General features: G+C 40.6%; 1 protein-coding gene across 1 annotated transcript in view; it reads left to right on the top strand.

The window, feature by feature from the left end:
* GSTK1 (glutathione S-transferase kappa 1) overlaps nucleotides 1-13,195 on the top strand; it is a 33,821-nt gene extending 20,626 nt beyond the window's left edge. The window contains exons 3-8 of the mRNA XM_089683218.1: nucleotides 2,624-2,752; nucleotides 5,874-5,974; nucleotides 6,061-6,096; nucleotides 9,004-9,120; nucleotides 9,237-9,330; nucleotides 12,891-13,195. Of these exons, the coding sequence (XP_089539344.1) occupies nucleotides 2,624-2,752; nucleotides 5,874-5,974; nucleotides 6,061-6,096; nucleotides 9,004-9,120; nucleotides 9,237-9,330; nucleotides 12,891-12,934 (521 nt within the window). The 3' untranslated portion in view covers nucleotides 12,935-13,195. The remainder of the gene's footprint in view (nucleotides 1-2,623; nucleotides 2,753-5,873; nucleotides 5,975-6,060; nucleotides 6,097-9,003; nucleotides 9,121-9,236; nucleotides 9,331-12,890) is intronic.
* Nucleotides 13,196-15,411: the final 2,216 nt, after the last annotated feature.

Here is a 15,411-nt window from a genome sequence, read left to right on the forward strand (position 1 = left end):
TGTTTTTGCAGTGTGTTTTGGATCATTGTCCATGTGTACTGTGAAGCGTCAAATCAACTTTACTGCATTTGACTGAATCTGGGCTGACAGTATCTTTTTAAACACTGCAGAATTCATCTGGCAACTTCTGTCTTCTGTCACATCATCAATAAACCCATGGCATACCCATGCCATCACACTGCGTCCACCATGTTTTACAGATGACATTGTGTGCTTTGGGTCATGAGCTGTTCCAAGCTTTCTCCAATCTTTTTTTTTTTTCTTCCTGTCATTCTGGTACAGATTAATCATTGTTTCATCTGTCCAAAGAATGCTTTTCCAGAACTGGTCTGGCTTTTTTAGATTTTTTTTTTGGCAAAGTCTAATCTGGCTTTTCTATGCTTCAGGCTTTTGAATGGTTTGCACCTTGTATTTGCTCTCTTGAAGTCTTCTCTTGATTGTAGACTTTGACAATGATACGCCCACCTCCTGGAGATTGTCCTTCATTTGGCTGGATGTTGTGAATGGGTTTTTCTTTACCATAGAGAGGATCCTGCGATCATCCCCCACTGTTGTCTTCCATGGACGTCCATGCCTTTTTTATGTTGCTGAGCTCACCAGTGCGTTCTTTCCTCAGAATGTACCAAACTGTTGATTTGGCCACTCCTAATGTTGCTGCTATGGATTTGTTTCATTTTTGAAGCCTAATGGCCTGTTTCACTTGCATGGACAGCTCCTTTTGAACGCATGATGTAGGTTCACAGCAATAAATTCTAAATGCAAATACCACACTTAGAATCAACTCCAAACCTTTCACCTGCTTAATTGATGAAGAAATAACGGAGTAGCCCACACCTGGCCATGAAACAGCTTTTGATTCAATTGTCCAATTACTTTTGGTCCCTTTGAAAAAGGGGGGATGGCTTCTCTTAAGATCTGTAATTCCTAAAACCATCCTCCAATTTGGATGTACATACCCTCAAATTAAACCTGAGTGTGCCCATATCCATTATATAACTGTAGCTTGAATATGTTTTGGTAAATACCTGAAAAACTAACATTGTACCTGTGTCCAAATATATATGGATCTAACTGTAAATGCACATCTTTTTGCAGGTAAAAGTGGGTGCCATGCAGGACTGCTGCAGATGTGTCAGTGTGCTGGTAGCTCGTAAGGGCAGGCAAATACACACTGACAGGAGGAGACTATGAACTACCACATCACTCAACAGTGCCATGGTAGTTCATTAAGAACTGCAAAATGACAGCCAGATAGGCTGTCAGTACTTGTAGTTTTCCATTCATAGAATTCTGTGACTGATGCGGGTGGGCGGAGCTAGCAGGGGGAGAATATTTCCTTCAAGCTGTCAGTAGATGGAGTGGGCAGCAGCTCCGGAAGTGGGAACATGCTGCGTGTTCCACCCAAAAAATGGTTGGAACCTGTAGCATGTTCTCACGGGTGAAGTTACGTAGTCTGACTGAAAAAAGACAAAGTCCATCCAGTTCAACCATAAAAAAAAAAAAAAAAAAAAAAAGTTATAATCCTATACCCACAGTTGATCCAGAGGAAGGCAATTTATCCTTTAACAAAAAAAAAAAACTATATACTTAGTCTATTGACATTTCCTCCTAGGGAATGAGCACAGAGGTACAATAGTACCCCCTTCCCAAAAAAAAAGTACACATACAGGATTTTAAAATTTTAAGTTTTTATTAATGTCCCCAGAAGTAAATCCAGCATCAGTCACAGCATTCAGCAAGGTAATCTGTGCTAATTTACTAAAACTGAACTCAGAATCTGGTGCAGCTGTACATGGTATCCAATCAGCTTCTAAGGACAGCTTATTCAATTAAGCTTTGGCAATGAAACCTGGAAGCTGATTTTTTTGCAGAGTTACACCAGATTTTTCACTCTCCAGTTTCAGTAAATAAACACATTGGTGTCCAGCGAGATTGTTCATCTCAGTCATGACCTACCACCAACCAAGGTGTACATACCACACTACTGCTGCTAAATGGGAGATTCCCAGCTGCCTTAATTAAACGTTTACCTCCAGGAATCCCAATTTACGTCCTTGACTAAATTTGGTCATTGTTGTCAACTGAGGTTCCCATCGGCATTACTGCAACTGAAATCAAACATGGACTAGCAACTTTAATTGGAGATTAAAAAAAAGGTTGTGAAAGTCAGCTAATTTGTAAGCAGATATAAAGAGAGGCAAGCTTCCCATTCAGTTGACAACAGAAAATTTTTTTAGGTGTTTGCAACCTTTTATATTTAATACTAAAACCACCTTCAGTTGCAGCCTAGTGCTGACTGGTTAGGTTTCCCTGCTGAGACCTCATCTGAGGTTGTTTATTTCAAGAACCAGTACTAACATTGCTTTTGAGTTTAGATCTGCTTTTTCTTTTGGTTCAGTTTTTAGCTTGGACCTCGAAAGTGCTTGACATGGTTCTGAACCAGGTGACCCTAGCCAGGAAGTGAAGGTTGAAACCCCATTTAAACATTTGGTTGCCAACTCTGATGTTGCATTACTCCATCCTGACCCTTGTTGTGATACAGTATATAGGGCAATGGTTACATCAGGTAATTCAGAAACTGTGACTATACTATGTGTGTAAAATATATTTATTTTTTTAATAGGTAATTCTCCACCTGCATTGGTTCCCAAAAAAGGAATCTACATGAACCAGGATCTGAATAGACTATCTGAATTCTTCCAGGTTCCTCTGAAACATCCAAGTGATTTCTTTCAAGTAGTTCTTAAAAAAGGTTAGTCCATTGCTGACTTTAGTCTGTGCTTTTTCTGACAAATAACTGTAAGAGATCAATGCACCTTTTTAAGGTATTGCAATTAGTGCAATTTTTGTTTCCATACAAGTGACATATTACCTTTTGGAACCTGACTTTTTTTTTTTTTATATTGAGTTCCTTCCAGGACCTCAAAATCACACAGCTACGTGGGCTTTCATAATGTGTCAAAAAGGCTTGGGAGTCCCTAGCAAAAAGTCCATACGAAAAATAAAACACAAAGGATAGTTTAGGACTCTAATTCAGATCTGTATAGAACTGGGTTCCTATGAATAACCGAGTAAACCTAGACCAATGTACTATACAAATCAATCTTTATTGTACACATCATAAGCACAAATATAAAATCATACATAATTCCCATTCTTTTTTTTTTTTTTTTTTCATCTATGTACAATATAGTAGTATAAAGGCAGATGTCGGGTAATATCTGCTACAAACAGAAGCATACTGTATAAAGTCCCATGATGGATCTGTATGGAACATAAAAAATGGCATTTGGCTCTGTACGTGAACCAATGGTTGAGAAGGCATCTGAATCCATAACTGACAAGGTGTGCTTATATGCAATAGTCTTTTCCAAAGGGATAGTCTATATACTTTTTATACACTTTCAAAGAATGTCCTATATGGTGCAAAAGCCCTATCCAAAAGAGAGCCATATATACTACACATCCAGGTGTATGTTCCAACTCAAATCACCACAATATAAATTTCCTATGCAGGAAATTGAAGGTTGTAGGACTGTCCTATGGACTTTACTGAAGATACGTACAATGGCTCCCGCTGCTTTCTCTGCTAATGAGTGTGAGACCCAGGACAGCTGAGGCTCCCAAACACATTGATGGATCAAGAGGGTGCTTAGGTGAGTATTGGGGAGCTGTGAAGGGAGCAACACACGGAAGGTTTTCTTTTTCTGTTTTTTTTTTGCTTTTTTACCTTCATGCATAGAAGAACAGTGCAGAACCTTCAGCCTTTACAACCACTTAAACTCCATGCAAGAAAAGTAGCTTCTGGCAGCAATATATTCTGAATCACAGACTTGGAATAAGCATGCATATTAGAGGTCAAGGTAAAATCGTAACTCCTATTCTGCATACTTGTTCAAGTCAGGACCTAATATGACAGTCAGGCCGCTTGAATTTTGAAAAGGTTATCTGTACAGCCTCCATATTTTTCAAGCATAGGTTAAATTTTATGTAACTGGAGATTTTATTGAAGGCCCACAATACATAAAATTTAAACATTTTGTGAAAGATTTACCTGTATCATCTTATTATTTATGGGTGTAGAGTTGGAATAAAACAAATGATGCAAGTTGGGTATTGACCTATAACAACTGTAGAAGCTATTCAGTGGCATCAGCCACTTTTGTGCACACATTCCCATTACAGACAATGCAATCTGTTCCATCAGTAGACACCTCTGGACACTGATGATTGCAAATGTTTTCAGCTGATAACTGGCCTAGAACCTTAGGAATTGGGAGCTAAAGAAATCCTATATAAAAACAGTGCACATAACAGGACAATATTGTCATTTGTTGTTAAATAAAACAAAACCTAAACATAACTGAGTAGAATTGCATAGTTCTCCTATACACTACAATTTAGGGTGGAACATGATTGAGCTATGGAGAACTGACAGATCCAGCTCTCTCTCACTCATACCAAACTGGTTAATTAATTACCAGATTGCCAATAATAATAACATGCAGTCTTCCTACAACGTCAGTCCTTTTAAAGATCATAAATGCTCTGGGCTCTCAGCTGTGGTATAGTAACATGCACTCAGCACAGGTCTGGCCAACCAAGCTGGCATATTGTTTAACAGTAGTCTCATCATTTGGCCCCTTGCGTTTTCTCTTGTATACGCTATAAGGCATTGCTGTATGTTTGTGGAGGACTCGAACCCGGCCCAGTTCTGTCAAGTGATCATTGTCCCATGTGAAATGGAAAAAGGGCAAGGGGGTGATTCCCAACAACTGGCTAATGAATTGCATGCAGTTCTAGGCCATCTGATGTATACCACAATACTTAAATTGCATATTTCTCAGACTGGTATGAAAGATTAGTTTCCAAGGGCAGATGCATTGACTTCAGTAGGGCTGGTAGGACCAGTCCAAGCACACCTTTTGTAGCACAGATGGGGCCAGTTACCCAATTTTTACATAGACAAAATAGTCTCCTGCTTTGCTATTTTTTGGGTGGAATATTCCTGGGCTTCTTTTCCAGCTGATACACAACATCAGTGCCAGTTGACCACTTCTCCTCCAAACAGCAATAAATGTGAATTTAGCAAACATTCACTGGTGGTGAATTGTTTTGTTTATTAAAACTCATTTACCTTCAGTGAATGTTTGAATGTCACATTCACTGCTTTATATATGTCTCAAGTGATAAGAGTTTAAAATCACCTGTAAAAAACGCCCCCTCCCCTCAACCACTGTAAGTGTAGGGGCCGTATAGTGAGGATTGTTGCTTGGTACTGAAGGCAAGTATAACACCTAGTGGGCATTAGAGGGGTTGGAGGAAGTAATTTCAATAAAAGTAAAATACAAGTACAGTTGTCTTTCTGTGTGCCTATTACATGGATGCTGTCATTGATTAGTCCAGTAGATGGCAACAAACTCAAACTCAAGGTATAACACTTGCAAAGAAAGGGGCAAGCACCATTGTTACCAAATACAAAACGCACGTTTACCATTTTTCCTATCCCCGGAGATGGGTTTTAAACATAACTGTATTAATTTCTTCAGGTTTTTTTTTTCCATGTATTGCAATCTATTAATTTTGACCAGTAATACTCTTCTTGCCATAGTGTAGCAATGCTCACTCATTATACTGTATCTGTGGAAGAGCAGTACAGCCATCCTAGACTGTCCTTGAAGTATTATTTCATGCAATTCCGGCCATTGTTTTGCTTGTTTGACACGTCTGATCCAACTGGAACTTCCGCGGAGCTGAGGATTGTCCCTTTCATGTTAATAATACTGGACCAATCGCCCAGCACTTTTGCATTCTAGAAGGGTAAATGAGTCACATGCTTCTCCATACTAAGTACCTGTTGGTTTTTCTTACAGGAAGTCTCTCAGCCATGCGCTTTGTCACAGCTATTCAGATGTCGCATCCTGAATTTTTAGAACCAGTTTCAAGGGAGCTTTGGATTCGAATCTGGTCTGAAGTCAGTTCTGCTTCATATACCTATTATTTTTTTCTGTAATTGATGTATATGGTGTCAGTGCTTATATTTTGTTATTGATTTTATAGGATAAAGATATTACTGAACCAGAGAGCATGCTGGAGGTAAGGACTATCTTATTATATGTATTCTTTATTAGTAATAGTACTATTATTACTCTCCTGTTATAATGGGCTGTGATTATCTGTATAAACAGCACATTCCAATGTCCAAGTTCTGTTTGTGGGGTGATTTTTATGCAGTGACCACTGTGTCCCTGTTGTGCTTCAGTATTTGTCATACTGTCACATATATTCCTGTTTAAAAAAAAAAATATAAGGAGCTGTTTTTGTGCAGGCATACAACAACATTGTCGCTAGTAGTGTGTGTATGTGTGTGTGTGTGTAAACAGCCATAGATTTATGACCACTCACCTAGTATTGAGTAGGTCATCCTTTGCCACCAAAACAGCCCTGACTTATCGAGGCATGGACTCTGCTAGACCTCTGAAGGTATGCTGTGGTATCTGGCATCAAGCTATCAGTAACAGATCCTTTAAGGCCCTGTAAGTTGCAAGATGAAGAGCCTCCATGGATTTCACAAATTTTTCCAGCACATCCTACAGATGTTTGTTTGATATTGAGTCCTGAAGAATTTAGAGGCCAAGTCAACATGTCAATCTAGCATTCCTCAAAGCATTCTTGAACCATTTTTGCAGTGTGGCAGTGCACATTATCCCTCTGAAAGAGGCCACTGCCATCACGGAATACTGGCTCCATGAAAGGGTGTACTTTGTCATCAACAATATTTAGGTAGGTGGTGTGTAATAAGTAACATTCACATGAATAGCAGGATCAAGGTTTTCCATTAGAACCATTCGAGCACTCGGGCACTGCCCAAGGGCCCCGGGTCAGTAGGGGGCCCCATGAGATGTCCCTGGTACCCTTCATTGGCTTTTTCATAGGCTTTTGTGGGTGTGGGCGAGGACACAGGTGCCCCATGATCCCCTGTTGCCCAGGGGCCCCATGAGTTGTCAGTCCGCCCCTGATTAGAACATTGCCCAAACCATTACACTACCTCTGCCAGTTTGTCTTCTTGCCATACTGCATCCTGGGGCCATCTCTTCCCAGGTAAGTGACGTACACGCACATGGATATCTACATGATGTAAAAGAAAACATGATTCATCAGACTATGCCACCTGCTTCCATTGCTCTGTGGTCAGGTTGTGATGCTCATTGTCCATTGCAGGCACTTTGACTGCAAACACAGGTCAGCATGGGCATTCTGACCAGTCTACAGCTCCTCAGCCCCATACACAACAAACTGCAATTTCCTTTTTTTTTTCCCCAACACATCAACTTCAGGAGTTATTTAATAAAACTGTAAAGTGTAAAATCTGGTGCAATTCTGTATTGAAACCAATCGGTTTCCAGGTTTTATTTTCAAAGCCGAATTGAACAAGCTGAAGTTAGACTATGGCTACCATGTACAGCTGTACCAGATTCTGAGTGCACCAGTTTTAGTAAATCTACCTCAGTGTGTTTACTTGCTGCTTGATATATCCAGCTGACTTTCAGATTGCATAACAAGATAACCATAATGTTCACATAACCTGCCAGTGGTCATAATGTTATGGCTGATCCATGTATGTATGAGATCTGGGAAAACCAAAGTGTTAAAGTGTAAATAAAATATAACCTTTTAATCACAATCTATTAAATTATACATAATTTAAAAGGCTTTAGTCCAGTCTGTAGGCAGGAAGAAGCACAATGCTATTTCATCATTTCAAAAAGACCCCCAAATCCAGATGGCATAGGAAATGTCAAGTGTGAGCAATAAGCTCCTGTTTTTTTTTTTTTACAAAAATGCAAAATGTCAGTTCACACCAAAGTAGTGCATTGGTGTGAAATGAAACAATAGGAAATGTGGCTATTTGCCTTATCCTTGCATATGGTCTGTTGGGCAAGGCAGCCCTATGTCTGCTGGTGTGAACACGCTTTAGAGCATGATCAATTATGTATGAGTGAAAAAAAAATTAGATCTGCCCACTGATTACCTTTTTAACTAAACAAGGTTTTGGAATTCTTTAATACACCCTGATAAGATTTACATTAGGCTGCCCCCATCTTTCAAATCTATAAAACCTAAAGAGGAGTAGTAGTATAGGGAGTAAGTCTTACTCACATATTTGTGTGCCTTCATTTTTTTCATTTCCCAAGCCTGCAAACAGTTTTAGATTTGATTTATTAGAATGGCACACTTATCTCTTAGTAGGAGTTTTGGAGATTGAGTGTGTGCTCTGGTAGCAACTTATTAGGAAAAATATATTTTAATAATTCAAAATCTTAAGTTCTATAAATGTTTCCTTTTTCTTCCTTTAGTATATTTTAAAGTGATAATATTTTAAAGGCAATTAAAAAAAAAAAAATGTCATGCCTACCTGCCCTGTGCAATAGCTTTGCACAGAGGAGCCCCATCCTCCTCTTCTCGGGTCCCCACTGGCGCTATTGGCCCCTCCCTGCTTCCAAGTGCCCCCAGAGCAAGTAGCTTGTTATGGGGGACATCCAAGCAGGCTTGATCTTGAGCCGTTGTTCTGTGTCCATTCACACACAGAGCCTCTCCCCTCATTGGCTCACTGGCTGTAATTGACAGCCAATAAGGAGAGAGAGAGGTCCTGGAGAGCCAAGGCTCTCGTGCGCATCACTGGATCATGATGGGGCTCAGGTAAATATTAGGGGGCTGCTGCACACAGGTTTTAGTGCATGAAGGTAAAAAAACCTTGAGCCTTTACTAGCACTTTTAGAGTCATTTGTAAACTTTAGTTTAATTTATGTAATAATCTGCTTCCTCTGATTTTAAAGTACATTGGAAAATTGTCCCCAGCTCGATGTGAAAACAATTAAGGACCATAGCAGTTAAGGGGTTCATGCTGTAAGCCACAGCATTTTCTTACAGGGCATGCTTGTACTTCTCATAGTGTTTTGGTTACAATTTTTACATTTCCATTATTTTGTGTTTCCCTTTTAGGCTGCTAAAAAAGCAGGCATGTCGGAGGACAATGCTAAAAAGGTTTTGGCCACCATATCTTCACCAGAGGTTAAGAACAAACTCAAGGAGACTACTGATATTGCTTTAAAGTATGGGGTAAGCTTCAGTAATGCTTGTCAGATTTTGCTTGCAAGGAAATGGAGACAAACGTTTTCGCAAGAACACTAGCAGATTGCTTTAATTCCTTTCCCTAATTTTTGTTTTCCTTGCAGGTGTTTGGTATGCCTTCTATTGTGGCCCACATAAATGGAAAGCCAGAGATGTATTTTGGATCTGATCGCTTTGAACTTTTAGCACACAAGCTAGGTGGGTTTCCAAACATAATTTATTAAAACCACATATGAAAATGCTTTGTATCAGCACAGATACCAGTATCTTTGCAACTGTAATGAGTACTCGTAGCTCGTTCAGATACCTGAAACTGATACCTTTTTATGGTTGCAACTTGAGCCCATACAAAATGAATGGGCTCAAATCGCACTGTAAAGAATCACTTGTGATTTGGACAGAAATGCATTGTGATTTCTGTCTGACTTGTATGCCGTTTCCCTGTGGGTGCGGTGTAATTTGAGTCATTCATTTTGTAATCGCACCGTGTTGTGATTCGGACAGAAATCTCAACACATTCCTGTTCAAATCACATGTGGTTCTTTGCAGTGCAATTTGAGCCAATTCATTTTGCATTGCTTCAAATGGCACTGCAAAGATTTCTGTATCGGCAAGTACTTGAGCACAAGTATCGGTACTTGCTGATGGGGAAAAAAAAAAATGTGCATCTTTGCAACTCTACTACATGTTATTAAAGTGGAACCAAACACATTTTTTCCAACAGGCAGTCTCTTTGTTGCTGAAGATGTGTTTTTGTGTAATAGTGTAGATTTTTCATTGAAAGCTACAAGGCGACAGCCGCTAAGGCTGTCAGAACTTGCAGTTCATTAATTCACAGAAGTCCGTGAATGATGCTGCTGTGTGGACAGAGCCCTGCACGGCCGCACATTTTTAAAATTTGACAGGTAAAGAAGTCTCCCAGTAATATCTGTCGGAGGGAGGGAGGGCGGTGGCCCAAAGGTGAACTTGTCCTTTAAGCGGATTTTGCTGTTAAGCAGAAGAGGTAAAGTGGAGCAGTTCAGTATTGTGCAGTCAAGAAAGGGCCAAAAGTTGGCGGTAGCAATAACCCTGGTGTGCTTTTGATATTTACAAAAAAAAAACCCTGTTATTCTTACCTGCTCTGTGCAAGGGTGTTTTTTTTTGTTTTGTTTTTTTAATAGAGAAGCCCCAATCCTCCTCTTGGGTCCCCTGCCAATGCTCTGGGCTCCTTACCAATGCCAAGTGCCACCATAGGAAGCTGGTTCCTCTGAGGGCACATGTGCATGCTCTCTCCAGAGCCCCACTCCCTCCTCACTAGCTGTGATTGACAGCAGCGGGAGCCAATGAGGAGGTGCAGGGGGCTGCGAGGAAAGCTGACTGTATGAAGGTAAAAAATATTCAGGCTTTAAAACTACTTCAACTTTGTCCTGCTAACAATGTTTTACCAGACAGAAAGTAAGAGGAACTCTCCAGCAGCAACAGACAGAAAAAAAACACGCTTTTCTTATTGTACATTCCAGGACATAGGATATCTTCATCTCTATTACGATAAGATTACACTGCCACTTTCATAGATGGGAAATTTCTTTGTAAACATAACCCCTCCCCATTAGGCAAAGCTTCAGTGGGGTTTTTTTTTGTTTGTGTTTTTTTTACCCCCCACTGTCTTATGTCTTTCTAATTCAGAAGGTTATTGTTCTGGTTGGCATTACTTTGGCTTGGAGAGTGTCAGAATTGGTTGCTCTTTCCTGTAGGGAACTGTTCCTGGTGCTCCACTACTACAAAGTGGTTCTCCAGTCTCGGCCATCCTTTTTTACCTAACATGGTTGCAGTGTTGCTCTTCCCTCATTCAGTGCTTTGGGACATCCCTGTCGTAGTGGAGTTGAAAATACCCTGTGTCCTGGAATATATGGTAAGAGTGAGATTTTTGGTTTACCTGTAAAATCATTTTCTTGAATTACATCACAGGACACGGAGATCACACTCATCTGCCTTCATGATTTATGGCTTGCTACAAAAACTGTTTTTTGGTTTTGTTTTTTTTTGTTTTTTTGGCAGTATCAAGTCTCCTGAAGTTGGCAGCATAACCCTATTGTTATGGAGATTGACCCTGTGTCCTGTGATGTATTCCAAAGAAAGGATTGTACACATATATCAATATTCCCCCTTTTTTATTAGTAAGCTAGAAGATGGCTAGACCCCAGGTTGAATGTATATTTCTGTGTTTGGTCCCTGTTGCAGATTTTTCCTTGCTTCCTGTCTATTGAAACCATTGTCATCAGGACAGGAGATGAGGGTACATCCCTTTTTAATGGAGCCCTGGATAACTGTGAATATCAGACAGGAGTTCTAATCCTTCTCCTTTCTTTTCAGTGCTAGAGAATTATTTTTGCTTGATGTACACTTTACTAACAGTAAAAGCACTTTATAGTACCTGCACCAGTCCGTAAGGGCTTGTTTTAGAGTATTTTTCAAAGATCATTCCAAACTACTTGGTCAGCTTCCAATATAGCTAACGGTATTTGCTGTATGCTTGCTTAAAATGTCACTGAACTATCCAACTAGAGGAAACCTCCCAATGCTGCAAAATGTTGTAAAGCACATCTTTGTGTTGCAAATGAGAAAAGATACAGTTGTTTGGGTCTGTTGTGTGCTTCCAGTTGTGGTGTGTAGGTGTGAATATAGATGGATATAATTTATTTTTTTTTCTTTCCTGTTATTTCTTGAATAAGAGCAGTGTGTGTGCATTCTAGTTTAGTTTGAGTAGAGCAGCACATGTGACTGCAACACCCATGAATCATTGTACTAGTGTACACAGTTCAAAGGAAACAGCTGGCAGCTCCGTGAAGAGTTGTTAGAGGATCCTTTTAGTGTTGAGGAACCGTAAAAAAGAGAGCCACATGAGGAGCCTTTGTGTTCACCCATTCGGGACGTAGTCATATCTACCTTACAGACAACAAACACATTACATAATCTCCCATGTGGGAAAAGGAAATGGACAGCCGACCTGTGCTGATCATATAGCCTGATATATTTGCATTTTTATGCATCACATCGAGCTGCAAACAAATCTTCCACCAGATGATTCCTCTGTACTTCACAGAGCACTCTTAATTTTGTAATCACAGGGAGCGCATCTGTTAGTAAAGATCATTTATTTGCACTATCTTCATCCAAATTAACTATTTAAGTGACAGTTACCAGTTCTTAGATGAGATGGCCGCATTAGTTTCCTTTCTAAGGCTTTCTTTCCTTTACTTTTCACCCGGTGATCTAGCCAGTAAGTTTCCCCCCCAAGAGAATAAGCTGTACTGCAGATATAGCAATTAGAGGGTTTAGACAAGCCATTTAACACTGGTGTGGTGCACTGATCAGCTTTTATTCATGTAAAACCTTTATCTCGAAAGGAACAAAACTGAAACTGCTTAACAAACTGAAGCCAAACTCCGGCTCACATTTTTAGTGTACCTAAATTTGCTAGTCCATCTAGCTCTCCCCTCAAACCCCCCTCAGTTTAGCCTTAATATTGTTGCTGTCCAAAGGTGTTTCTGTTGCTCCTTTCATCCAGAGTGTAGGCACTCTGATACAGGAGGTATGTTACTGGCTGGATAACCAGGTGAAAACAGAGGGAAGAAAGCTTAAAAACGAAAACTAATGCAGTCACTACATCCAAATGATTGATTGATAAGCTACAATATATTTTTTTTGTTCAGTAAGACTTTATTGTAAGCAAATGAGGGTTTCATGTTATCCAGCATGTTCTATTTCTTTGTTTTTAGGTGAAAAGTGGTATGGACCAGTCCCTCAGAAATCCCATTTGTGATCTCTAGAATGGGAGAATACCAAAATCTAAAAGAGCTTGATGTGTTACCAATGTAGCATAGAGTGCATCAATATTTTGTAAAATTGTAGCTAAATTTCTAATGCTGTAAAAAATTGTATACAAGTAAACCTAATTGCCATTAATAAAAGGAAATGCCTCTTTAATACAAACATGTTTGTGAATCTTGAACTGCCAAGCCAAAAGTGCCATTATGTTTGTGTTACTTTGTGTGTTTTTTAAATAAAATACACAGCAAATGACCGTGGTGGGTTTGTTTTTTGTTTTTTTTTGTCGTGAAATAAAATAGATATCACTGAATGTATATAATAAAAAGCACACAGCTTCAGCAGCCTCCTGCTACATTGCAGACACGCCGAATGTCGTTCTTCAGAGCCCATTTATGATCCATTAAAATACAAGTCAAAGAAAGGACTGCACCATGATACCCTCACGGACTTCAGAAAGTGTATTCAAACAGTGCAACATGCTCCCACCCCTCCGTGTTTCACCATTTCAGGCTTAATCATAGAAAACTATGAATTCTGTGAAGACTGGGGCAATCTCTATCATTAGGCCCATAAGGTTGAAACATGTTAGAGAGGGGTGGATTCATGTTGCACTGTTTGTATGGGGGAATAAACTTCTTAGAGCCCAGTGACATGATACACATACAGCCCTCCTTTATAGATACCACTGAATGTTTGATTACTTGCTGTTGGGTTTGCTTGCGTGTTTATACACTTCTCAAATAAATTAATGGAACACTGTTTAATCAGAGTATAGCATCAAGTCAATTAAACACCTGGGATATTGAACTGGTCAGTTAATTAGCAGCTAATCAGTTTCAGCTATTTTAGTGTTAATGAAATTAACAGGTGCACTATATGGGCAACAATGAGACGAACCCCAAAACAGGAATGGTTTTACAGGTGGAGGCCACTGACCCCCCCCCCCTTACTCATCTTTTCCGACAGTTGTTCACTAGTTTTGCATTTGGCTTGGGTCAGTGTCACTACTGGTAGCATGAGGCGATACCTGGACCCTACAGAGGTTGTACAGGCAGTCCAACTCCTCCAGTATGGCACATCAATATGCGCCATTGCCAGAAGGTTTGCGGCGTCTCCCAGCACAGTCGCAAAGCATGGTGGAGATTCCGGGAGACATGCAGTTACTCTAGGAGAGCTGGACAGGGCCGTAGAAGGTCCTTAACCCATCAGCAGGACCAGTGTCTGCTCCTTTCTGCAAGGAGGAACAGGATGAGCACTGCCAGAGTCCTAAAAAATTACCTCCAGCAGGCCACTGGTGTGAATGTCTCTGACCAAGCAATCAGAAACAGACTACATGAGGGTGGCCTCAGGGCCCGATGTCCTCTGGTGGGCCCTGTGCTCATTGCCTAGCACCATAGAGCTCGATTGGCATTTGCCATTGAACACCAGAATTGGCAGGTCCACCACTGACGCCCTGTGCTTTTTCAGATGAGAGCAGGTTCACCCTGAGCACATTTGACAGAAGTGAAAGGGTCTGGAAAAGCCATGGAGAACATTGCGCTGCCTGTAACATCGTTCAGCACAACAGTTTTGGTGGTGGGTCAGTGAGGGTCTGGGGAGGCATATCCATGGAGTGATGCACAGACCTCTATAGGCTAGACAATGGCACCCTGACTGCCATTAGGTATCGGGATGAAATCCTTGGATCCATTGTCAGACCCTACGCTGCTGTAGTGGGTCCTGGGTTCCTCCTGGTGCACGACAATGCCCTAATAAAAAATGTGAGTTTATTAAAATAGGGTGTATACTCACAAACGTAGCAGTATAAAATGCATGCAAAATCCAAAATTGGAATACGCGACACATGCGAGTCCTACCAAATGGGAGATACTCAGAGTACAGCTGATGCGTTTGGAAGGGAGATTCCCTCTTCATCAGAGCCCTTTAAAATGCGTTAGGGTACTCTGAGTGTCTCGTATTCCATTTGATAGGACTCGCATGTGTCTCGTATTCCAGTGTTCCAATTTTGGAATTTACATGCATTTTATACTGCTACGTTTGTGAGTATACACCCTATTTTAATAAATTCACATTTTTTTTATCGAGGTAATGCACAAGGTTGGTGCGCTTTCTTTTGTTCTCATTTGTAGTATTGGTTGGGCTCCCCCAGCCTTGTTTAAGGGCTGCACAACCTTTGCTCCGTTGATGGTCAAACTCCCATAGAGGCTGATCCATACACCTATTTCTGATCTGGGTCCCTGAGCGCAGGAGGTGGTGTTTCTGCTTGCACGACAATCCCCGGCCTCGTGGTGAGAGTATGCAGGCAGTTCCTGGAAGATGAAGGAATTGATACCATTGAATAGCCCCCACGCTCGCCTGACCTAAATCCAATAGAACACCTCTGGGATATCATGTTTTGGTGCATCTGATGCTGCCAGGTTGCACCTCAGACTGTCCAGGAGCTCGGTGATGCCCTGGTCCAGATATGGG

Source organism: Staurois parvus, unplaced genomic scaffold (assembly GCF_062004578.1).
Source record: "Staurois parvus isolate SC_StPar_1 unplaced genomic scaffold, SC_StPar_1.0 ptg000303l, whole genome shotgun sequence".
Lineage (NCBI taxonomy): Eukaryota > Metazoa > Chordata > Amphibia > Anura > Ranidae > Staurois > Staurois parvus.